Genomic DNA, 27,024 nt, shown 5'->3' with positions numbered 1-27,024 from the left:
ACAATATCTTGGTAAAATGCAGGATTCATGGTCCCTTCAATAATGACAAGTCTTTCAATTCCTGAGACTGTAATGCATCCCCACACAGTTACGCTACTACCTCCATGTTTTATTGTAGGTATGATGATGATACTGTTGATTGCAGTATTTGCTTTATGCCAGACATTGTGGGACCAGTGTCATTTACTATTTACTTACCTGTCCATAGAATAGTTCCATTGAGAAATAGGGTGCAGTGGGCTTTACCATTTGAATTTACACAAGGCAATTGTCATATACAAGTGAGCTGAAACTCGTTCTTGTAAATAACACCAAGCTTTAACCCATTTCCATGGATTTCCTGTAGTAGTGATGACTAATGTTATTAATGTTAATTTTAAGATATCCAGAATATTACTAGATATTTTTAAAAATGATATTCTAGCATATTACCAAATTACTATAGGGTAGTTCATGCTGATAAAGCTGTTGGATATTAATTTTATATATATACACCAGTTAACAGCGTACTGCACGATAACGTGCAGTGAATACACTTGACTTATAGATTCCATCCTCTTTCTCTCTACGCCTAGCATTCGTTTGCTCAGCTCATCTTTTCTCCGCCCTAGCGGGGCACTTCTTTTCTTCTTTCGTCGGCACAAGCATATAAAAAATTATAAGTATATAATCGGCTCACTCAGTCAGACTTTATACTTTTGAAACCACACAGTGTTTTTGCTTTGGAATCAGCTTTATGCTGAAAGAATTCTTTTTGTTCTTTATGATCTGAACAGCAGTACTAAATCTGTTTAAAACTGATTCAAAGCTAGCACAATGATAAAAAATCAAAACTTAAAGACGGAATTAAATACTTTATCTTGCAGAGCTCACAGAGCCTGTGGAATAGACTGTCTGTGCTTTTGAATCTCCTGCCTGATGGAAGTAAGATTCTTGAAGCTGGTGAGTAGTTTGCTGTTTTTTTATTTTATATCTATAGTTCATAGATATTTGTTGCTATGTGGCAGCTGGGCACCTGTATTAGGAGACTTTATACCATACACCACATCATGTGTAATTAATATTAGTTTTAGTCTTCAAGTTGTATTATGTATTCCGTTAGATTTCTTTGAAGACAAGTTTGTTAGTTAATCTTAAACAAATATAGTACATGCCTGCTATATACATTTATATATTTAATACATTATCATCTTCTCATTTAAAGCAACCTTTATTTAACTTGTAAAACTGCACAGATTTAGACTCTGAGATTAATCTTGGATCTTAAGGAAATAAGTTGTAGATTAATTGGTTTGAGGGCTTTATGAGTACATCCTGCAAGCCACTGTGATCATCTACTCATAACCAAGGAGAAGAGAGGCAATGAGCAATGCAACCATGAAATGCTGATTGTAGGAGGCATAAGACAGGGTAACCATATTTTGTTTTTCCAAACATTTGACATATGGGGGATGATAGAATAACTGACAATTAACATAGGCCTAAAAAAGCCAATTTGTCACTTTCTCTAATAAAATGGTCAATTTAAACTTCTTGGTTTTTATTATGCATCTTACTGAACTTCATACATTTCCAGGATTGGTGTTTCTCTTCTGAAATGGGATAAAAATAAAATATAGCCCTACGTTAAAGTGCATTTTTTTTACTTTTTCACAACATGAAGAAATTTAAATTTGTCATTAATAAGTAGAAATCCTTTTTGGTTGTAAAAATGATCAATTTTAGTGAAATATTTTAAAACATAATGAAACAACTAAAGCATTGTTATTTCTCATGGCTGTGAAACAAGCACTCACACAGTCATCCCTTTTTTCATCCACTATGTTTTTATGGACAAATGGAGATAGGGCTCAGGCGATACATCAAATATACTCTATGCATCTTGGTTTATTTGTGGGATGTAGTAAATGATTACATAGAGTACAGATTGTCACTTTTTTTTTTTAAACCCGTTGAACCCGGTAGACCTTTTTTTGGGTCAGTCACAAAAATGATGTCCTGGATAATGGACTTTCTGTTGGGCAGAAAAGTCCTGTCTCCTTTACTTTTCACTCTGTACACTTCCAACTTCAAATATAACACCCGGTCATGTCACATACAGAAATTCTGAGGAGATTCTGCACTTGTGGGGCAATTGCTAAAAAGGATGAGAACGCCAGGTCGACAAGTTTTTTTTCGTAATGCCAGGCCACCTTAAATTCCTTCGCACCTCATTGCTCTTTGACAGCAACATGTAAATTGAATTATTTCCTTTTCTTTGGTTATATTCTTAAATTAGCAAAATACCCACGCTTCGATGCAGAGTAGTAGTGTGTTAAAGAAGTTATGAAAAAGAAAAGGAAACATTTTAAAAATAACGTAACATGATTGTCAATGTAATTGTTTTTCACTGTTATGAGTGTTGCTGTCATCAAGGATTTGATTATCATTATTTCTTTCAATCAGGTTCGTATTTGGAGGACGTGTTTTATTCAAGTTACATTCCGTGTTTGTCAACCATTGTAAAGATAACAGGTTTCATTCATCAAAGTGTTCACTACCCAAATCACTACTCGTGAATTTAAGATGTTTAACAGGCATTCCCAGTATTAACTCGTGGATTTGCCTGCGAATATTTAGCGGCAGCGTGTCTATGAACTTGTGGAATTGCCTGCGAGTATTTAGCGGCAGTGTCTCTATTAACTTGTGGATTTGCCTGTGAGTATTTAGCGACAGCGTCTCTATTAACTTGTGGATTTTTCTGCGAGTATTTGGCTGCACCGTCACGAAGTTGTTTCAGTCTAGCTGCATCAGAAAATGTACCACGATATCTGAGACACCTCCTTTTTACTGTTTTCTCACAGCTTGGATTGCTACTGTCATAATCAGTTTGAGTTTCATGGTTTGTTTCAATTACGTTAGTATTTGCAGGACTTGTGTTGAAGTGACATGTGGCATCTGTCAAGCATTGTAAGCATACAACCGGCTTCATCGATAACTTCGCATCCAGATTTTGAGAGTTGAAACGTTCATAAACATCAAAGTGTCCACTACTCAAATCGTCACCTGTGAATCTAAGATGTTTAAGAGGCATTGGCGTTTCTCCAAAGGTGTTAAATATTTGGCCATTTCGGTACACTTGAAAGCGACAACCTAACAATTCAGCAGCGGCCATCAACTCACATGCAGAAGCACAGATGAAGGGCTTAAGCATTTCACTCTTATAGTGCTCCTGTGTAGTATAATTATCTCCTGTACCGTCATCAGTCCACATCTTGAACCTGTCCCAGTCATTCAATACATAAGACACAATGTTCCTCCGGGTATCAAGATTGAGCCTGATATGGCCGTGCAATATGTAACACAGAGAATGTAAACCGCAGGCAGCATCTCCGGACATGGAAACCACTCGGTATTTGACAGTTCTTTGATTGATGGTGATCACCTCGATAGACATGTTAATGGCGGTACGGTTGGAATGATAAAAGAAATGGGTACCTGAACAATATAAACTAAGTCTAAAATACCTACACAATAACTATAAGCGTAATAAATGAACAATAAAACAGTGGAGAAGCTGTGGATTAAATAAAAAGGCTGCAGTTATCAGCAAGGAGACATGAATACCGTGGCGAAGCAAAGAAGGGAATGAAGGGACCGGAGCGACGGACGGCCTTGGCAGCCAACTTCGTGGGAGGCGTGGGGATGGGGGACGCAATATAGGCAGGCAGCCAACTATGTGGGAGGCGTGGGGATGGGGGAAGCAACTCTGCCTCACGTGGCGACCGAACTGCAGGCTATGGACGTATATATGTACGTAAGTAGGATTAAGTTATGACCGTTACGCGTAGAATTTCAAAATGAAACCTGCTGAACTTTTGTAAATATCCTGTAAGGAATGAGCCTGCCAAATTTCAGCCTTCTACCTACACGGGAAGTTGGAGAATTAGTGATGAGCGAGTCAGTGAGGGCTTTGCCTTTTATTAGTATAGACTAGCAAAATACCCATGCTTCGCAGCGGCGAAGTACTGCATTAAAATTTTTATTAAGAAGAAAATGAAACCTTTTTAAACTGAGCAAAATATGCCAAAAATTATTTGTTAAGGATCTCTTTGTATACCATGTTGTCAGTTTGGCCCTCCGGTTGTAACATGACCAAGCTGTGCGCTGAGCTTACTCTTAAGGATGCAACGTACAGTTGGCCATGTGAACAGTAATCTTGTTTCACATCTCACAGCTTGGATTGCTGCTGTCATAATCGGTTTGAGTTTCATGTTTTGTTTCAATTACAACAGTATTTGCAGGATTTGTTGTTGTAACACCGGTTTCATCGATAAAATCACATCCAGCTTTTGAGAGTTTAAACATTCATAAACATCAAAGTGTCCACTACTGAAATGGTCACCTGTGAATCTAAGATGTTTAAGAGGCATTGGCGGTTGTCGAAAGGTGTAAAATATTTGGCCATTTCGTACACTTGAAAGCAACAACCGAACAATTCAGTGGCAGCCATCAACTCACATGCAGAACCATAGGTGAAGGGCTTAAGCATTTCACACTTATAGTCCTCCTGTGTAGTATAATTATCTCCTGTACCGTCATCAGTCCACACCTTGAACCTGTCCCAGTCATTCAATACATAAGACACAATGTTCCTCCGGATATCAAGAGTGAGCCTGATATGGCCGTGCAATATGATCATCTCGATAGACATGGTAATGGGGGTTGGAATGATAAAGGAAATGGGTACCTGAGCAATGTAAAGTAAGTGTAAAATACCTACACAATAATTATAATTGTAATAAACAAACAATAAAACAGCAGAGAAGCCGTGGATTAAACAAAAAGGCTGTAGTTATCAGTAGGGAGACGGAATCCGGGGCGGCAAGGAAGGGAATGTAGAGACCGGAGCGGCAGACGGTCTTATATGGGCAGGCAGCCAGCCAAAAACGTGGGAGTTGTTGGGATGGGGACCCAACGCCGCCACACGGCGACCGAGCTGCAGGCTATGGACGTATATATGTACGTAAGTAGGATTCAGTTAGTGTTGGGAACCCGTGTACCAAATTTCTTGAAGATGGGCCCATAAATAACAAAGACTGTTGAAAAGTTCAATATGGCGGCCGACAGTGGCATCATACCACCGAAATAAGTACGTACATTGGTTTCGGTTAGCTCAGGGAAGCCGCCTACCGAATTTCGAACAAATGGGGCCTAAAATAAGAAAGTTCAACGTGGCGTACGTTGTTGACCGTTATGACCGTTACGCGTAGAATTTTTAAATGAAACCTGCTTAACTGTTGTAAGTAAGCTGTAAGGAATGAGCCTGCCAAATTTCAGCCTTCTACCTACACGGGAAGTTGGAGAATTAGTGATGTTGGAAAGTTCAATATGGCGGCCGACAGAGGCGTCTTACCACCGAAATAAGTACGTACATTGGTTTCCGTTAAAAGTTCAATATGGCGGCCGACAGTGGCATCATACCACTGAAATAAGTACCAAATTTCAGCCTTCTACCTACAAGGGAAGTTGGAGAATTAGTAACGTTTGAAAAATTCAATATGGCGGCCGACAGTGGCGTCATACCACCGAAATAAGTACGTACATCAGTTTTGGTTAGCGCAGGGACGCCACCTACCAAATTTCGTGAAGATGGGGTCAGCCTTCTACCTACAAAAGAAGTTTGAAAATTGGTGACGTTAGAAAGTTCAATATGGCGGCCGACAGTGGCGTCATACCATCGAAATAAGTAAATACAGCGGTTTCGGCTAGCGCAGGGAAGCCGCCTACCAAATTTCGTGAAGATGGGGCCATAAATAAGAAAGTTCAACATGGAGAACGTTGTCGACCATTATGACCGTTACGACCGTTACGTGTAGAATTTCGAAATGAAACCTGCTTAACTTTTGTAAGTATGCTGTAAGGAATAAGCCTTCCAAATTTCAGCTTTCTACCTACATGGTGAGTGAGTGAGTGAGTGAGTCAGTCAGTCCTTTGCCTTTTATTATTATAGATAAAAGTGCACTTGTTTTGTTATACCGTTTGTGAAAAGTGTTCATTTGATATTTGGATTAAAGTCTTCACACATTATACACTTAACATCATTATTAGTATGGAAAAGGTTACTGTTTTAGTTATGTGTTCAACATTTCTTGCCTCACATTTCTTGTCATCCTACATTTACCCAGATTGTTGTAGACTCAGAACACACATGAAATGTATGTATTCCAAGTAACAATATATTATTTACCCTGTAGCAGTGCATGCTCCCCAACCTGACCTAATACAGTTCCAGGCACCTGACACCCAGATAAATAGACTTGAGCTGCGTTGGTGTGGGGGATGGGATAGCAGGCTGCTTGTTGCTTGTTGTGATTGACACATTTGCAAAACAAAGATGCTGATGAAGAGGCGCGAAGGAATTTAAGGTGACCCGGCATTACTACTTTTTTTCCATAGGCTCCAGGGATTGTGTTTTAATGACAGGTTGGCCTTGTCTTGGAACACAGTGGAACCTTATATGGCCACTGTGATTTTCTATGCTGTGGTGTGTGGGGCTGGTAAAATCACTGCAAGAGAGGCCCACCGAATCAGCAAGCTAATTTAAAGGGTAAGCTCAGTTATAGGATGCACTCTAAGACCCCATTAATGTGGTAGCAAAGGAGAGAATTAAAATGAAACTGGGTGCCATTATGATTAATGCTGCACATCCTCTCTCTGACACACTTGACACTGAGTACTTTCAGCCAACAAATTATTCTGTAGAAGTGTGTCAAGAAACGATACTGGGGCTCCTTTATACTAACACCAATGTGTCTGCTTAATGCTTCAGTGGGGCTTTCTTTTCAATATTCTTTATAGTCATTCTGGTTTGTGTTTAGACCAAAGTGTGTGTGTATGTATATTTTTTAATTATTAACTAATCCACCTACTGTGTTTCCCCAAAAATAAGACCAGGTCTTATATTAATTATTGCTCCAAAAGATGCGCTAGGGCTTATTTTCAGGGGATATCTTATATTTATTCATGTACAATAATGTATATTTATCCAAATACAGTCATGTCATCTTCTTCTGGAATATCATCATAACTCTCCACATTTAAACCCTAAATGCCAGCCTGAATCTGTTGCTACTCCAGCCGCTTTTAGGATCATCCAAGATCGATGTGCGTGCTTCGATGTTTCAATGAATGGTTCGATGTGGTGAAGCAAAATGCCGACATACAATCCACATACCATCTGTACCGGCTTTTTTTTTGCACCTTCACAGTACCATCAGAATGTATGGTGGCGTATTTGAGTTACAGAGAGAAAAGATAAGGACATAATGAAAATGTCTTTTTTGTGATTAAAGTGGAAATTTCGACTTTAAACTCGAAATGTCCACTTTAACCTTGAAGTATACTTTATCATTAAAGTAGACTGTCATAAACGTAATCTTAAAACCGACCCAGTTGTCAATCGCTGTGTCTTTCTTCTGACCTGACAGCAGCGGCAAGCAGCAATAGATTGCCACACAGAACACATTAAATTTATGATATTCCAGCTCTCTGCACATTTAGAATTCTTAGATTTATACTTGATATCATTTTCATGATGAAATGCATTAAAGTATTTATGTTACATTTTACTGATAAATCGTTAACTTCATTTAAATAATGAATGCTGTTAATAGTTACACATGGGGTGCACAGTGATATAGAGTGGTTGCACTGCTGTCTCACAGGGAATCACGTCCCTTGTGATCCCTGCCTGGCGTTTGCATGTTTTCCTGGTGGGTTTGCACAGTGTGCTCAGTTTTCCATCCAAAGACATGAAGGTTTGGGGATTTGGTGAAGCTACAATGACGTTAGTGTATGTGTGCGCTTGTGTTCACCTTGCCATTTTGTTTCTGTCTTGTGCCGATGTTGATGGATGTAATTAAACATCCTTTTCAGAGATATTGTGGCAAGGTGTCCTCGGAATTTAATGGATGTTTCGGGCACATGCATCGCATCGCGTAAAGTATAAACCTGACCTTAGGTGCCTTACTTTTCAGCTGACGATCTTGACTAGGGCTTATTTTTGGGTAGGGCTTATATTACAAAGCAGCCTGAAAATTATGCTAAGGCTTATTTTCAGAGTAGGTCTTATTTTTAGGGAAACACGGTATTTATGTATTTATTTATATAAAGAGTTTCTATAAAAAGCTAAATTTCCCCCAGGGACAAATAAAGTTCTATGTATCTGTCTATTGTAGTATACAGTACACCCCCAAAATTCGCAGGGGTTATGTTCCTAGAGCACCCGTGAATTGTAAAAAAAAACGCGAATTTTGAATGTGGTTAAAAATAAAAAGCCTATTTTCATAGTATAAAACCTAAATATGCCCCCAAAACACTTTAATTTAATTGAAGAATTAAAAGCTAAACCTGTATACTGTACTGCAATGTCTACTGCAGTGCTAGAATGTAAAATACAGAAGTTGCCACTATATGTACTGAAATTCATGCAAGCCCATTTTCATTGCCAGAAGTCTTAGACTCTGCAGCTCGTTTCGGCAGCATCTTGGGGCTTTAACCCTTAAACTGCCACATACTTGGGGCTTTAACCCTTAAACTGCCACATACTTGGGGCTTTAACCCTTAAACTGCCACATACTTGGGTTAATGCATCCCTGGACGGCAAATACTTTTTTGCCACACTTTAAGTAAACGTCATAATTAACAAAGAGAAAGTGAAATTTTAATGGAACACTTTTTTCATGCAAAGAGCATCGTAGTTACTGCAACACTAATCATTTTACACACTGCTAATGAACTGTAAAAACTATTTTAAAAACTACTGGAACAATATGTACAAAGTGCAACGCTTGGGGCACAGAATTGCACAGAAACACAGGAACTTTATTCAAACACTTCAAACAAACAAGTCTCTTTCAGAAGTAAAAGGAGCTCAGTATGCAGTTAGTTACCAATTAAACAATAGACAAACATAGGGGAGCACAACTCCCAACAGGAGCAGAGAATGTATAGGGGAGGAGAGAGGAACAAAGCAATCAGCCAAAAAAGGCAGCCACTGTTCCGGCTTTTTAAGTAAGCATAGCGCGAGAAGCTGAAATTGAAAAGAAGGTGATTTATTTATTTTTATGGTGGAGATTCCAGGGACGTATTCAGCCTTGACCCGACCCACATGCACTCACAGAGACAAAAACAAAGCAAACCTGTAATCAAACAGCAAATAAAGAATATAATGAAAACAAATGAAATAAGAAAACGATACCACCCCTGTTCCCCTTATGGCGATTACACATTAAATACAACAAAGCACACACAAAACACACACAGTAAATCATGAAAAAGTTCATGGAAAACAACAACAGATGAAATGTAATGATGAAAATAGATAATCCAGAGATCCGTACGTTGAATGTATAGATAGTCCTACTGGGTAGGCGGGTTCAGGAGCGCTCCTTTCTTTGCAGGATGGCCATGAATCCACTTACAGTCCTCATGTACACAGGCAGACGGCAGACAATCCAGATGCACAAAACAATCCAGGACAAAAGGAATAGGTACAGGTAACCCAACAGAAGTCAGTCAGATAGGAACTTGAAACACAAATTACAAAAACTTTTTTTTTTTTTTTGCTTTTGGTCACCAGCCCCCTTTTTAAAAGCTGCGCTGACATCCTTTGACCTCAACAACCCCTGTACCCTCAGTAGAAGACCAGTCAGAGCCACTGCAGGGACTGCTAGGAGTTGCAGTTTCAAATTCTTTTGACTACTTTCACCATCCCAAGTTGCGGTTTTCTCTACAGCTGCTTCCTGTTCTCTCTACAGTACAGTATTACCACGAAAAAAGCCATTAAAATTGTGAGGATATTTGCGGTTTCCACTAGCAGTTATTAGTTAGGTTCTAAGGAAAAATCTGCGAATGAGTGAGGCCATGAACTCTGAACCCCGCCTTCATGGGGGTCTACTGTATACCCTAAAGACTGATTATAACGGCCTGCCTATCTTTAATAATTCTGCTGGCCTGAATAAAAGCATGTGCATATCTGTTATGCCGCGCTACTGTTATACTACTCTATTCTCTACATTTTGCAGTTTGCCTGCTGTCAAAACCCAAAATACCAGACCTCTCTATTTTGAGCATAGGAAAAGTCTTGTATAAATAAAATATATTATTAATATTTTAGAGCTCACACATAATATTCCACTGTCTAGTTATGCTACCTAACACAAGCTATGCATTTTTTTCTTTGACTGCATGTCAGCTTTGTTTTTTCTCGTAAGGTTAAAAAAATGAAAACAGAAAGGATTTCTGTTGTACTTTAAGATGAGGTCAACTCTAAACAATGTGCTCAGAGAGGTACCAGCAAGCAAAGAGAACTTTTGCCCTTCTACTCCGTGGGAGGTTTCTTTACTCCCTGGGCTCACCTTAGGACATCTGCGTTACGATGTAACACACGTACTGCCCTAGTCAAACTCCCCATATGTCACTGTCTCTAGGGTGAGTAACACTGTTCCCGAGGCAGTTTGGGCACTTGACTCTAGAAATGAAAGCCCCACGAGGAAGGAAGGATTCGGGGCAATTGATCGGAAGATGGTGAAAATCATGTGAAGTGTTCTAGTGCCTTGCTTCTGGCACTGAAAACTGTTCTGAAGTATAACAATCAAAACTGCAGTTTTGGCATTAGGTCCTTATAATGGAAGTTAGAAAATGATGAAAACTGTAAGACTGAACTTGATGCAGCATGTTCTATAGTGTCAATCTGTTGTTGTAACATTTTGGCTTATTATATTATCATTAATATAATGTGATGTGACTGTTATTGTTATGCAGAGTGGTTTGTCACAGTGAAATGATCTGTGTGCTTTAATTTCTGTTTTGAAATGTTTTTTGTATGCAATTACCAGGTTTGAATAAATATTGTTTGGTTAAATTTAACTTGGTTGTGATTTCCCCCAGTTTTGCATACAAATTTAAAATTATTCATTAGTAGTGTTGATCAGGAAATTTCGCCAAAGTGTTATTCGCAGCGAATTGGCTACATTCACATTCGCCCTTGTTCATCAAATGATTTACTGATAATTTGGCCGGTTAAGGACAACTTCTTTCCCCAGTGCCCCATAATGCTTTGTGAGGCCAGCACATCATCACCCGGAGCTGTAACAACCAACACTGGATGGGACTACCACCCGGGTATAAAATGCTGATAATCTGCATTACAGACTCTGTGGGACTTAGTAAGTGGTAGAACAGATAAGTAAATACAGCAGGTTCTCAAAACTATATTTTTGAAACATATACAGCATAAATAACAAGCTATCTTTGATTGTCGTCAAATATATAACCTTGAAGAGGCCTGCAACAACCCGCCTAATCCCCCTCCCCCGAAAAAACAGGAGACTCTATGAAATAATAATAACAGAAGATTTGTTACTATTTACAAGATATCTATCCTTTTGATAGAGGAAAAAGTGCAAAGCATCAGCACAGACAGTACCTTTTGAGATGAGCCACCACCCTTAAAATTTTTGTGCACATAAGAACTGTCCATTCTAGTTAATAGGACATTTGCTGATTTCTTAGTCATCTCCTAGTCATCTTTCAGTACATTTGTATATTACATCAACTTTTCTTCTGGTACATTCTTTATTTACTTGACCATCTCAGTATTTTTCCTAAACCAATTCTTATATTTCAGTGCACATGTTGTTTTTCATGTGATCTTTATCTCTTTTCTGATATTTATTAACCCTTTATGCTATTTCTTAAAGATGAATGCTGTTACCCTAAAATTATTCTTCTGCACCATTGACTTCAAAGCATTTTGCCATGTTCAGTGATATCTGCAAACAGTTCTGAGATTTCAACTCGAGGCGAAGGAAACATAGTGGAGTTCACTCATCACTATTCATTAGTAGTTTATAATTAGAACATAAACAAGAATGAATTGGTACAGATATATGTGGCAGCTTGCAGGTACTACTAGAATCATCATATTGATGTAATTATATGAATCAAATGGTTAAATCAAGCACTTCTCAAAGTGCTTTGAGAAGATTTCAAAATATTGAGATACATATATATTGTGTCTTGAAAAATATCTCAAAAATTATTTGTAAGCCATATCACCTGGCCCTAAATGGTTATAGAGTTATAGACTCAAAAGGTTTCTCAAGGGGACCAGCACTGAACAAGCAGCAAACAATATCAGTCCTGGCCAAACTAACAAAAATATCTCAAATTTACTTGTCTCATAAGTCCAGTCATATGCCATCATCTTCTCAAACCAACATGTATTTTTGTTAAAAATGGTGAAAAAAAAGTAAATCACTTTTAAGAAAATCCTCTTATGAACACCTAGGATGTGCATTCAAACAGGAAAGAAGTTTGAATTAAGGATTAATCTCATTTATTGTTTTTTTCAGCTAAATACCAAGTTGCTGTTTTTTTTTTATGCAGGTTGTGAACGTGCACTGTTTAATTGACCCTTTGTTTGTTTGTTGAAGCACCATGGTTATGCACAAATACAAGGCATATTTTCCGCGTTATAATGTTTTCACTCATTTTTCTTTCATTATTGTTATTGTCTCTCAGACCGTTGTTTCTAATGCTTCTATTGATTGTAAGCTCTGTGTTAGCCTACTGAATGATGGGTCTGCACTAAAGAAGCACATTAGGCTTCCCATTCATTTCATTCAGGTCAAAAATATGGTGTTTATTATATTTTTAACTTGTTTGTAAATTGAAGCTTTCATTTGGGCATTGTTATTATTTAAGATCTGATGTTCAGATGTAATTTGAATCTATGAATCGAGTCAAAGTTCCATTCACACTTTTCTTTAAACAGATACCTGTGTTTCTTAGGAAAGTCTCCTGTAAAGTACGCATGGTTTGAGTTTATGCCAAGTGTAAGTTCAAAACATCTATTAGTAATCCATAAAAAAGAAAATATGTATCCTGTGTTTGTTTATGTAGTCTGGGTAATAGGCAAAACAAAATCACAGACAATTTAAGTTGTTTTAAATTCTGGCCATACTAATATTATAGGCCTAAAAAAAGCTTTTCTGGAAGGGAAAAGAGAATGTTTTCTCTCCCTACATGACTTTCAGATTAGATAGTCTTAACATTGTATAGCATATGGCTATGTATTGGTCAAGATTAAATGAGTGTTCAAACTGTAACTATGATGTAAGTGGTCCCCATTGAAGCTTGTTTCCTGTTGTACACTAAAAACTCTCAGGAAAGGCTACATCCCCTTGAAATATGGACTATGGGTTTAAACAATAGACAGATGTCTTAAAATTTAGCCTTCAGTGCTAAAATGCTACCTTAAAAAAATAGTTGTCCAGGCACACTTTCTTGACACTTCCAACTTGTAGTGGCAGAAATATAGTAAAGTATGCATCAGTACTGTCCGAATTTGCTGCAGCTGCCTACAAGCCAATAATTGCATTAAACAGGTTTAAACAATATTTAGATATTTATGGAATAAATTACTTTTTTGTCTTTTTGTCTTGTGTTATTGTAATTTAGGCATCCTTTGTCCAGTTCCATTGTATATGATGCTAACATTTATGGGATTTGCTTTATAAACTGTTTAAATTTTAATGTAAATATTTGTGTTCATTTATTTATTTATTTATTTTTTTAAGACTTGCACTTATGTGAAGAGGTAACTGACCTTTTGAGTGAATGTGAGTGTCCTGAGCTTAAACAGAGCCTGCTTCTTCCGGAAGATGTGGCATTGCGGCATTTACCTGCTTTGCGAGTCGCTCACAAAAAGCTGAATTTTGAACATGACCAACCTACACTTAGTTTACTGGAGGAGGTAAGGAAATTAATATATATTACATATAATGTAAAGTGTTCTTTTTAGGAATGTTACCAGGAACCTGCAATGACTACATACATACCAATATTTGTAGTTCTTCTTATGCATAAACATTTGGCTGAATTTCAGTTTATATCAGGGTTATTCTTTTAAATAGAAAATGATTTTAAACATGCCTTTTTGCTGAACAGTATTATAAATAACTTTAGCAGTAAATAATATTAAATCGTTTAAACTCGTAGGTCAGAAAATATAGCTATGGCTGCTTATAAATATTAAAAACATAATATGTATGTGTGTATACAGTCATGTGCTGACATACAACTCCATTTGGGACTGGCCATTTGGCTGCAAGTGCATCTTAAAATATTAAGGTGATTACAATTCAGGCTCTCTGGGTCTAATGTGGGTCACTGGTATGCATCAATGTCAGTGCTACTGACAGTATCGAGTAACACAAACCAGTCTTAGACCCTCAGTGTGAAGAAGGTGGAATGTCTCAACCAGTGGGTTGCAAGTTGCTGTTGTTAGTTCATGTGTAGGTTGTAATAGGTTGTGTAAGCAATCAAAAGTGCTGTGCGACATGTTTTCCTGTTTCAAATTGAGCTTTTTTCACTTAAGGGGGACCTCCTCACCTGTTCTACCAGTTACCTCCATTTCACCAAGGGGAATGTTTGCAATTCCTGCTAGAGGTTCATCAGTGAATTTAACTGACCAAAACTGGTTAACAGGACCATAAAGGTTGAGAAAAGCTGGAGGTGCAGGAAGAATGTTTAAGAATTACCATGTGGAACAGCGCCAATCAAGTAAAACCTTAATACTAGATTCCCTGAATACTACGAAAAAAGTCATAATCCCAGGTCACCTTAAATTTCTTCACACCTCTCCATCAGTGTCTTTGTTTTGCAAATTTGTAAATCGGCATAAGCAGCCTGCTATCTCATCCCCTCCACCGATGCAGCTGAAGTTCTTCCAGCTCTAGTCTCTTTATCTGTGTGTGAGGTGCCTGGAGTTGTATAGGGTAAAAAAATATATATCATTATTTGGAATACGTACATTTCATGTGTGTTCGTGTCTACAACAATCTGGGTAAATGTAGGATGACAGGAAATGTGAGGCAAGAAATGCTGAACACATACCTACAACAGAAACTGTATAAAAGTTTACCGTATAATTTCCGGTATTTTATAATGTCAGTCGTATAAGTTGAATGTGGAAAATTCACACTATTTGTCCAAGAGATTATAATATGCTAACGCCCACCTGAGAGAGTAACCATTGAGCACAGTGCCTTTTTTTCTATGCATTGTGCCTATGTGACCACATGGTAATACCCGTATAATAACTATTCCGAAGGGACGTTTGCACTGTTTAGTGTTTTTTGTATCTCACACCTTTATCGTAAAAGCGTCCCTTATCTACGATGGAGTGTTTTACCAGAAGAAAATAGAAAGCTAGTTTTAAATGAAAAGTCATTGAAGTGGCGAAAGAAATTGGTAACTGCGCTGTTACAACAAAATTCGAAGTGTCTGAGAAACTGTTGCAAGATTGGACAAAGGAAGAAGATGTAAAAAATATAAAAGCGTCGTATTTTTGAAGTCAGGGTCTGATTTTATGATCGATTTTTTCAGGTTTCAAGACCCGACTTATACACAAGTATATACGGTATTTAAAGGAACACTCTACACAAAAAAGTAGTGTGTAGTACTATATCCAGTGGGGGGTGCACATTACCTGGGAATATGTTCATTAGAGAGTTCAGCTTTTGCTAAACCAAAAGTCTACAGTATATATAATATACATTATATATAATACATAAAATATATGTCCTTAGTGGTACAATGGCGATTCTATGATGAAGAAAAAATAACACTAAAGAGAGAATACTGTATATTTAGCTTCTTTTTAATTTTGCATGGACACTCGGAGTAATACAGTATTTGACAGAGTTACTGGTGAAAGCGTAATGCAGTTGCCTGAGTTTTATACCTTTTCAGGTCCCAAAATAAGAACATGCCTTTGCCAAACATGGATTTGTTCACAGGGTCATTCTTAAATAGTAGACAATGGACCTGGCCATGTATTGCTCATCACCAAACATGGAGCACATCAGCACTTTAAAATACCCTGTTCTTGAGTCGTCTTTCCCCTAATTTTTCCCCATCTCCCTGTCAGATGATTTGCATGGTTTCAGTAGTATTTATATATATATATATATATATATATATATATATGCCCTCAATTACTAATTTTTAATAAAATAATGTGTATGGAATAACCCTTACAGTGGCACACTTTAAACCTTTGGCTACAAGTGGTGTCTGAGAAAAAAAATAAATCTCATGTTTTAATGTAGAAATTAAGTATTCAAATGCAATGGTGTTTAAATGATCAGTGCTGGACAGTGGCAAAGAATGTGAATAAAATTGGTATAAAGAACCAAATACAATTATCACTTAAATTGTTACTTAATTGAGCTTCTGTAAAGTTCTAATTTCCCACGGAGAACAAATAAAGCAAATCTGTCTATCTAATCCACATGTCTGATATCTGTTAGTGTGGTCAAAATATGCAAAATGGGTGTTTATTTTTTATTAAAATATTAACAGTTGCTTCCTGAATACGACTGCATTGAGTGTAAACATGGAAGATGTCCTTCCCACAGTGCTGTGTGTTTCACTATATAATGTAGGATTTCTCCCTGTTTTATATACATTTGCTTGTCTTTAGAATGCAACAGGAAATTGCTGAATCTGGAGGAAATCCAAACAAACCTGCCAAGTATTAAAAAAAACTACTGTCACTGAGAAATGGGCTTTGAGTTGAAGAATTTTAACGTCAGTGCTTTCTTTTCTGGCATACAGATTCACAAAGTAGCCTCAGTTTTATTTATTAATGCTTATGTTGGCATTAATGGGAGGTTTCGTGATTTGGATTTCATACTGATTGTATTTTATATTAGCTGAATGTACTTAGCTCTGGTCCTTAAATGAAAGGGAAGTGAAAAGGGAAGTCAGAAATGGTGGACAAAGGAAGTCAAAAACAAATTGGTCTTGCAGTTAGGAAGCACATATTAACTTATTGAATCTCTCTGTGGTCTAAATGTGTTGTATGTATTTTAGTTATTGTAGTTTATATCCAGCACACACCATTGTACGTTGACATTGTGCCACGGTGTTATCGTGCTGGTCAGTGGATCTGTATTTAGGGTGATGTCTCTAGTTTTGACATTTGTGGCAGTGTCCTGCTGTCTCGCTTCTCGTTTGTCATCAGTAAAACAGTTGTTGCTTTTAGCTTGATGTTTGGCTAATTTTACAGATGTTGTTTTTTATTGGGATAATGGTGTGCATGAGTTTATTTTGTGTTTGGAGTGTGTGATTTTCAGTTGCAATGAGAACAATCGGTCAGATGCAGAGACCTGAGCAGACCTCAGTTTGCTTTGGGAGCTGTGTCTGTTTGTTACACCTGCTTTTTTATGCAGTGGACATGTGTTTAATTTGTCTGAGCAGTGTTCTTTACTATCAGCAGCTGTCACCTCTATTATTTTCCTTTCATCAATGGCACATGCATGCATGGGTGTTCTTTTCCTTCCAGCCATTAGATTAGATTACAGATCTTTGTTACATCCACTGCAAGAGCATAGTGAAATTATTGTGCCACACTTGTGATGATTTATAAATAAGTAGCTATTAAATAAGAGTAGCAGAATATATGTAAAAAACATAAATCAAATAAGTACTGTAAATAAGAGTGGGGAAAAAGTAGCATACAGTATAATTACACATAAACCAGCAGGTGGATATAGTACACAGTGCAGGGCAGATAGGTGTTGCTGGGAGTTCAATGACCTTAGCTCTGTGAGGTTATCCCTGAAGCAGATAGAGTGAGTAGTGAGGCTTTTGTTGCACTTTCAAATACCCAGCCACAGATGGAGCTGCTGCTCTGAAGGAGGTCTCTGAGCTTTAACACCAGGCTGGAGGACACAATGGTATGGAAAGCAGAGCTATAATCAGTGAACAGCATCATGACATAGATGTTCTTCCTTTCCAGTTGTCCAATTATAAAGCAAGTGAATCTTCTTTCTCTCTTTTTGCTCCTCCTTTTGAGTGTCACTTGTGTCATACCATGTTCTCTTGGAAGCACTTCTGGGTTATGTGGCAACTAAGGAGTTTGTCCCCTACAGTGACCTCCCATGGCACCCAGGGGCCCAGAAAGGGCTGTACTTCCGGACTTCAACTCCCATGTACCCCCTGGAGTGCCCGCTTCGGGAGGACCACTTCCACCTGTAGATTGGGGTTGGGTAATCCTGGCTTCTGCTACTCCATCTGTGGTAATCCACCTACCAGACATTTCCACTTTAAAGGAATGAAAAAGTCCTAAGAATAGGTTAAAGTCACTTTTATTGAATAAATATTATAGCACTTACTTGTTTAAATCATTGAAGTGTGGGGGTGCACTTTTCCGATCATTTTAACTTTGGCAGCTTCACGTAGCGGGATGGCGGCGACAGGTTGGGCATGCCTCCAGGTCAGGCATGCTGGAGGACTCTGCGCATACCCCATCATAAAGGCGAGCGTCACTTTAGCCCTGCCGTTGGCAATAAAAAAACAAAGGTGCGGAGTGTTTAGCCAGTGCATGCGTTAGTGTGAGAAGGGGATTCCTAAGAAATTACAACTTACTTTTGTATTGCGTATCGGCTCTTCCTAGGGGAGTGTATCGGGAATCACTCAAGTTTGCGCTCACTCACATGTGAGGCCGCTTGCCATATTTAATACATGCCTTGCAAGGACTGAAGGGAGTACTTGTGTAGAAAGTGCCTGTATGGCTGAAGATTTGTTCCCCGACTATAAGAGGCACTTCCTGCCTCAAAGGGGTCGTCTTTTGACTCAGTGCTGTGTTTAGTGTGGTTGGTATAGCTCATTCTCCGGTATACCAAACAGCAAAAAGTGGCTTGTGCCTTATTTTGTAAATATTTTCTTATATATAAATAGTTATCTCCTAGTCATAGTTTTATTTTGGTGGAGGTATTTATAAAGATTTTGGGTTTGTGGTGCACTTTGTATTTCTTGTGTATGCACTGTGTTTTTTTTTTTCCTTGTAAATATTTTGGTGGATTTTTTTTTTTATTTTCATTGCGTGTAGATTCTTCCTGAACACCTTTTCTTCATTTAGGAGGGCTACAGTTCTTGTGTATATACATTTTCATCTTTATTTTTCATTTTGGAACTGGAAACATCACTGTATATATTGCTCAATATTTTTGATTGGGATATTAGTTTTTGTGGTTTTTGCTGCATTTATAAATAAAACCCACTTTTGTTATGGAAATGCCTCCTTTTTGTGTATGTGTCTCCAGATCAGACTTCTCACAAGTCTGATCCCGATCGTTCCCGAACTACAAGATGCCCATTGTGTATTCTGTTGCTAACCTTGCCACTACATGGGGTGTCGCACCATCCCTTAAAACCCTCCGTGTATACAAGAAGTAATTTTCCCATCCATCCAGCATACCCGTCTGTTCATTATTGCACTTGTGATATATAAAAAATATAGATGCTGTACAGCTTTTGGAGTTCAGTTACATTTGTGTGTATACAACTTTAAGGTAAAATCCTTGTGTATGAATATAGCCTACCCATTTTTTCCAACAGTAATCAACCTTCTCTTTCCAGCTTTGTCAGTCCCCCCCCAAGAGGTTTTTATTAATTCTGCAGTATGTATTTTTGCACACTATGTGCACTTCTTGTAGCACTGTATTTCCCTAACTTTTGTGTGGAGTTTAGAATGTTCCTCTGAATGCAAGTTTTTTTAGATGTCTTTTTGTGCATAAACACACAAAAGACATGGGTGCTTAGTTGATCAGTAATAGAATATATGATTATTTTCAGTTGTGTACAAAATAGTATTTTCATTTTTTGCTTAAATTCATTTTTGACATCATGTTGGCATATGATAGACTCATTATTATTGGTAATGTTACTACTGCTATTAATTCTGTGTATTTTGTTTTTTATTTCTATCCTGGTGTTTAGTCATGGACATCTGTAAATATAAGTATTTCTTTAAGCATTTTGAGTAGTTATTTTGAGGTATGCTTACGGCCCAATTACTTTAGAGCACTGCAGTGTCTTTCTATGTATCACAGCATTCTTGACTCATTACCCTCTCTATTGCTTTATCGTTAAACAGTCAATTGTGAGGCTGTGCTGCATTCGCAGTTTTGGTCACTTCCTGACTCGTCTTCAAGGTAGTGTACTACATTTTAATGCAGAGGCTGGTATCTTTACCAGTGTCTGCCAATCAGAAGAGGATAACCTAGTACAGCAGGCCAGAGCTCAGTTTCGTATGGTAAGTTGGGTATTTATATACTGTCTGAAATGCTCTAGAGAGTTGATTTAACTTATTGTTAAGATTGATCTTCAACCTTATTTTATATTATTGTACTTATTTAGTTTTTCGTTTATCTTGACTTTAGGCGGAGGAAGAAGCACGTAGGAACAGGCTGATGAGGGATATGGCACAGCTACGTCTGAAAGTGAGATACACAGCTTATATGTCGTTAATTTTGGTGAAATGTGTATGTTTTTTGAAGTTAATGAATGAGTATTAACGTTATTGTAAAATAAAGAATTTTAAAAATGCTACTGTTTGCACCTGCAGTTGGAGGTGTCACAGCTAGAAGGTAGTCTACAGCAACCAAAGACCCAGACCTCTATGTCACCCTACCTTGTGCCTGACACTACCACACTGTGCCAGCACTTGGGGCTCATCAGACAACTTGCAAGCAGTGGCCGCTTCATCATTATTATCCCTCGCACAGGTATTTTTTTTTATTTTTATAATTCTTAACATAGTGAACATACCATAGTTCCAGAATACTGTACAAGTGCATTCTTTTTATTGTCAAATATGTATCAGTGTTACTAAATTAGGCATGCTAAAATTTTTGAAAAATTGGTAAAGATTAGTATAAAGAATCGGAGCTTGAAATTCATTGTTGATATTGAGGTTGACTTTGGAAGGAAATGAGTATATGTGTGGGGTTGGGTGAAATACCCACAGTTTAAAAAAACATATTGATATTAATTTTTTCAGGCATTTTTTTGAATGGCACAACTTGTTCTAATGTTTACAGCAGTTTATAAAATTGAACAGATAAAGGTATCAGCCAGGCTTTCAGGTAGTTCATTTCTGGTCTTTCAACTTTAAATAAGTAATTCTTTAATGGAATATTGTACCCAAAAATGTATTTTTTTTTTTACATGTTTCTTACCTTTATATATTTTGTAGTAATGGCCTTGAAAATATTTTAATCTTACAATTTCATTTAGAAACCGTCACTACAAAGGCTCTGATAGAATGGGACATAATGGTGACCAATGTTGGACAATAGCAGAAAAAGTATTAAAAAGGCAATGTTTCCTATTTTTTGTATGTTGTTGATTTTACTTTTCAGATTCAAGTTTAAAGGCAGTCAGTCCATCACAAACATTTTAAAGTGATGATTACGAGTGTATTTAAATATCACAATAATGCCATGAATTGACATGAATTTTTGTAGTTACTTGAGCTCAAGAGTGTACTTCATCTTGCTTTTGTCATTCAATTTAACAAGCATAGTTTGCGTACACAAAGCACATGCTGGCCATGACTCTGACTCTTAGTGCGTACTTGTGTAGCTTCACTGAATTGCCAGTCACGTTGTAGAGTTCCACTGTTTCATATTATGGTAAACAGCAACTGTAACAGTAACATTCTAGGAACGTGAGCTAATGAAACAATGAAATATGTAAACAGTAAAAATTAATTAATTCCTAAGTAACAAATTAGGCACAGTTATAAAGTAGTAATTTAAATAAACACATTTTATATTGTAGCAAGTGGATACACTTTGCAGGAATTACTGTTTTTTGGAAGATGTTTGTAATCCATCGCCAAATTTCAAGCCCTGAAAATCAGTGTCCAATTACAGCAGCTGAAAACTGACACATTTAATTTGGTCTGAGGTGTCTTCTAGCATGACAGGGTGGCTGAGTTAGTCATTCTGTGTCTTAGTCTTAAAAACATTTATCATTCTAATGCCTGTCTGTAGATAGAATAAATTGTTCCCAAATGTTGGCTTATGTAACAGGGAAATGAAAACACACAATTTCATAAAAAGTAATACACCTCTCCTGAACCAAAAAAATACATCTTCACCAATTAATTTCAATCAAAGTTTCTTTTAAAAGAAAAAGAAATGTTTATTCAACATGGCTGAAATGATCTCCAACATATTGTAGTTGTACTGCATGCTGCTGCTGTATGTGTCAGTGCTGTGTCAGGTAAACAATACAGTGAAGTAACAACTTCACCCTCTTCCTCCGTCTTTAGACTTCTTTATATTTACTGCTGCAATAAGGCTTAAAATGGCCCACTGAGCAATCCGATGCAAGTTCTTCTTGGGACTGACTATAAGCTAGGAAGTGCGAACAAGCTGCCCTAGGTGACAGAATAATTAAAGCAAATGCAGCGAGCAAGTAAATAATCAAACATACTGTATGGAATGTTGGAAGTTGGTCATAATATTACAATTTAATTATTTCAAAACAATGCAAAGTAATACTATTTAAAGTGGGCTAAATTCTGTTCTCTATACTTGACACTACAAAAAGCAAGCCTCTTTAACGGTAGAGGAAGGAAATATAAGCACATTGTGTAATTTATGCACTTTTTCTGTACTTTCCATGTGCGTTATTCATGCCATATAGCATGCAGAGACTGAAAAACAGATCTGATACAGATAAATTCCATTCTGAAAGATTCTTTCAGCTATATTCCAATCTGTCAATCACTCATTCAGGGTAAGTCAGCTCCTACAAATAAATTACTAATATTGTGTAATATGTTGTTAATAATCTAACTTGGCTCATCTTTTCAGTTTCTATGTGGGAGATTTTATGTAATTTGAGTATTTAGCACTGACCAGGTTCTCTCAGTGTATGATATCTTTCTATTTCCTATGTGCAAAAAGAATAAATTACTTCCCACTCATATTTGAATCCTACCGTAATTACTTTTAGTTCTAATAAAATGAGGCAAAAATGACCACATATTCGCTCTGAATTTGAAAAACTGTCAATTTACACCTATGCCAGAAAATAGTTTTTTCTATAACTAACCATATTTGTACTTGATTATAGACTTTTCTCTTGGTAGAGCTCTATATTACTCTACTTTCCCCATTTATATTCTTTAATGTGTAGCCTTTGTCAGAATGCCTCAAATCCCATATACTTACCACCATTTATAAGGTATTGTATTTTTATAACTTCTCCCCACCTTCTCTTCTACATCTACTGTACAACCTCATATAATTGCATAGAGTAAAAGGGCAAGCAGGAGTTAAGTTACAATTTAAATAATGTATTATTGATAATATTCATAAAATAATCACAACAAGCAAATACATTTGAATATTGGCAACCATACAACCTGATAAAGGCTGATGTGGTGTTTCAGGGTGCTCACAGACTTGTTGGTCATTTAAAATGTCTCTAGTTAAGTCCTCATTTCTGGCTTTCTTCAGGACAGGTCGCATGCCTGTCTCGACATGGCTGCCAAGATGTGCTTCAGTGTGGTCGTCTTTTCATGGTAATGGTGAGGGATGCTCCTTCATCATGATGGTGAGAGAGAGAAGAGAGGGTGTCCAAATTCTTACACCAATAGGGTATTATGGTACAGAATGGCCTCTAATTCAAACTAATCTCAAACAGCCATACCTCAGACCAATGGGGGCACACAGTAACTTTCACACCTGCCCCCAAAACAGTGTGGGATTTGATTGAGAGAGTCTTGCAGAGAATCCATCACTTGCCCCACTGGTTTTAAGCACTTCCCTCAACCCTGTCATAAAATTACAAAGACTCAGTCTTGAAAGGGGGTGGTTAGCCAAATATCAAGTCACAGCCGTTCCTATCAATGATATAACACTAATTTTACATTGCTTTGTCTAAGTTACAAAGAAAGACATACAAAATATTTATCAACTTATATACAAAATTTTACACCACAACACTAACACAGTATAGCATGTGTGACAGTTAGGGGGCGCTATCGCTCCCTTGAACCCCTGTCCACGACTCCAGACACCAGGTAAAAGTCCAATAATCGACTTTATTAAATTGCCACAGTGCACAAAGCACCCTCTCCTCCACTATACTCATAAACAATCACAATTAACACAATAATTCAATCCTCCGACTCCCAGATGCGTTGCCACCCTTCCACCCAGCTCAGCTCTCCGTCTGGGAGCTCTCACAGTCCTTTTATTCTCCCTGACCCGGAAGTGTTCCCAATCCCCAGTCCACGTGATTCACTATCACTTCCGAGTCAGACACAAGTCCTTTTTCTTCACCCCGGAAGCACGTCGCTCTTGCTCTGACACACTTCCGGGTTATAGGGCACAAAGAAGTCTTCGGTCCTCCCTGCAGCTCCCTCTTGCGGCCCCTGTAGTATCCAGCAGGGTCTTGTATAAAAACTACATAGTCCATGACTCCCTGCTGGTCTTCGGGGCACCTCCATACTGCAGGGAGGGCTCCATCTGGCGGCCTGGGGCTATTGGCCGGGATGACAAGCCGGCCAAAGATCACAGTACTCCTCCCCCAGCGGAAAAACCAGGGTTTCCCGCGTCTTGTCCCCCGAGGGACATCTACCCCCAAGATGATCCAAAGACCGGGTCCCGGCGATGCAGTCGACACTCCCGTGCAAACCTAGGAGGAACAGTATAAGAATAAATATTTCGGTCCCCTGCCCTCCTAGGACAACCTCTCCACTCGTGGCCCGGTCTGCGGCATTCATAACACAGCCGCGGTCCCCTTGGTAGTCTCTCTCGGCGGGACTTGAAGCACCTAGGTACCTCTGGCTGTATCCCTTTCTTCGCTGAGGAGAATTCCTACGCCGCCTTTGCGCTTTTATGGCCCTTTTCCACTTTGTCAGGAGACCTCTGTTGTATTTTGGAGATCTCCTGTTTAATCTGGGGTTTGTCCACAGTCTGGGTCTCTCTATTAAATAAAGAGAGCCCTTTTACTGTCTGCACCCCTTTTGTTTTCTAAACTACCGGTGGCGGCGTCTTTAGGGCCGCCTCGCTCCCGGAGTCAGTACTGTCTAGCTGCCCCGATCGATCAGCCCTTCCCCCGACCACTCGGTTAATGAACCGGCCTCTCTTGTAGGGCACGCCATGTACTGGCACCCGCTATTTATTAAAAGCGGGCCCGGATTACACTGCGTCCCTCTTACTTTATATACGGTACGGGTTTCACATACCTGTACCGCCGCATCATGTAATACGGGAGGCTCTCCACCAAACCGCTGCATGTAGTCTCTCAGCTTCTCCAATGGCGTTTTGGCTGCAGCTCTCAATTCTCCAACGATCCTCTCAATGTTTGTCAGGACCTGTAAAAAACTTTCTACGGGCTTGATTAGCCTTTCGAGTTCCCGTAAATCAATAAGATTATTTACTTCGGCCGGCAGAAGACTCACTTCCTCGTTTGTCCTACCTGCTGGCCGGGTGCCAATGAGCATGCCCGCTTCTGGCACGTGCTCTGACGGATCTCGCTTAGGCTTCTGAGATTTGGAGTTCTTTGAGGTCGAGGGCCGGGTTGCTTCGTTCTGCGAACTGCGGTCTGTCTTTATTATTTTTTTGACATCCCGATCAGCCATTTCCCAACCTTTTTCCGGGGTGATCGGTGCTTCGCTCGCCTTCCCCCTTTGGAAAGTCCAAGTCTGTTACTTCGGGCTCGAAGGCGCAAACAGCGGGACACGGACCTCCTCCTTCCCAGAAAGCACCGGGTTTGCTGCTGTGTCCCTTGTCGGCTGCCGTCATGCTGAAGTCTACTCCCAGGTGCTTGGCTTAGACAGGAATGTGCCATCGTCGTCAGGGCAGTTTCCTTTTTCCCGCGGAGCCTCCAGGTGATCATCTCCGAGGTACATGCACGGAACAAAGTGTGTTATTATAAAGGGGTTTTCGATAACGTTCCTGGCACGTACCTCAGAGTGATTGTTGGTCCCTGGAGGTTTCTCCGGACTTGTAAGGCCGCTCTGTGACTGCTCCTGAGCGTTGGCTCTTCCGCTGGTGTTGTCGCTCGGTTTGCTCTTCTTCTTCCCCATTTCGGACTTGGAAATCTCGGGTTCTGGCGATGTTGTGGTGAGTCCTGACGCAGTTGTCTTCTCAGGGTTCGCTGTCCACAGAAAATTTATGTTCAGGTCCTCCGCAGTAGATGCTGGAGGATCCTTCCGACTATGCCACTGTGACAGATAGGGGGCACTATCGCTCTCTTTCCCCTGTCCACGACTCCAGACACCAGGTAAAAGTCCAATAATCGACTTTATTAAATCGCCACAGTGCACAAAGCACCCTCTCCTCCACTATACTCATAAACAATCACAATTAACAAAATAATACAATCTTCCGACTCCCAGACGCATTGCCACCCTTCCTCCCAGCTCAGCTCGCCGTCTAGGAGCTCTCACAATCCTTTTATTCTCCCTGACCCGGAAGTTTTCCCAATCCCCAGTCCACATGATTCACTATCACTTCCGGGTCAGGCACAAGTCCTTTTTCTTCACTCCGGAAGCACGTCACTCTTCCTCTGACACACTTCTGGGTTATAGGGCACAAAAAAGTCTTCGGTCCTCCCTGCAGCTCCCTCTTGCGGCCCCTGTGGTATCCAGCAGGGTCTTGTATAAAAACTACATAGTCCATGACTCCCTGCTGGTCTTCGGGGCACCTCCATAATACAGGGAGCAAGAGTGTCTGAGGGAGTCTGAGGCAATACTGATTTTTTTTTTTCTTTCTTTAGTTTAGCACCACAGATCTATGTACTGATGTTAAGAAATTGATTACTCCGCTTAAACAAGATATAGTGGATATTATAGAATGCATGTCAGATAATGGAAAGAAGAATTTCTGAATTAGTGAAGGCTCATAACAAAATTTTAACTGTTTCTAATGCAATGGAGGATACAATAAGCAGGGTGTCTAATATGGTTTGTGATTTGTAAGATGGTTCCAGGTGGAGCAATGTTAGAAGAATCCCTGAGGACAAAATAACTTTACAGTTACCTCAATACCTATACAATGTTCTACACATACTTTTGCCTGACCTTGAATCTTTTGGTTTAGGTTGGCATAGACTACCTAAACCTAAGCATGTTTTTAATAATTTGCCCACTGATGTTAT

At 38.8% G+C, this 27,024-nt stretch overlaps 1 protein-coding gene across 1 annotated transcript in view; it reads left to right on the top strand.

The window, feature by feature from the left end:
- The window catches only part of smg5 (SMG5 nonsense mediated mRNA decay factor), a 197,693-nt gene that overhangs the window by 148,013 nt on the left and 22,656 nt on the right, over positions 1 to 27,024 (top strand). The window contains exons 14-18 of the mRNA XM_039752424.1: positions 867 to 942; positions 13,626 to 13,801; positions 19,994 to 20,152; positions 20,280 to 20,339; positions 20,465 to 20,624. Coding sequence (XP_039608358.1) covers positions 867 to 942; positions 13,626 to 13,801; positions 19,994 to 20,152; positions 20,280 to 20,339; positions 20,465 to 20,624 — 631 coding nt within the window. The remainder of the gene's footprint in view (positions 1 to 866; positions 943 to 13,625; positions 13,802 to 19,993; positions 20,153 to 20,279; positions 20,340 to 20,464; positions 20,625 to 27,024) is intronic.

The sequence above is a fragment of the Polypterus senegalus genome, chromosome 1 (assembly GCF_016835505.1).
Source record: "Polypterus senegalus isolate Bchr_013 chromosome 1, ASM1683550v1, whole genome shotgun sequence".
NCBI lineage: Eukaryota > Metazoa > Chordata > Cladistia > Polypteriformes > Polypteridae > Polypterus > Polypterus senegalus.
The sequence above is the reverse complement of the archived record's forward strand: the minus strand, read 5'-3'. Positions and strand labels throughout refer to the sequence as shown.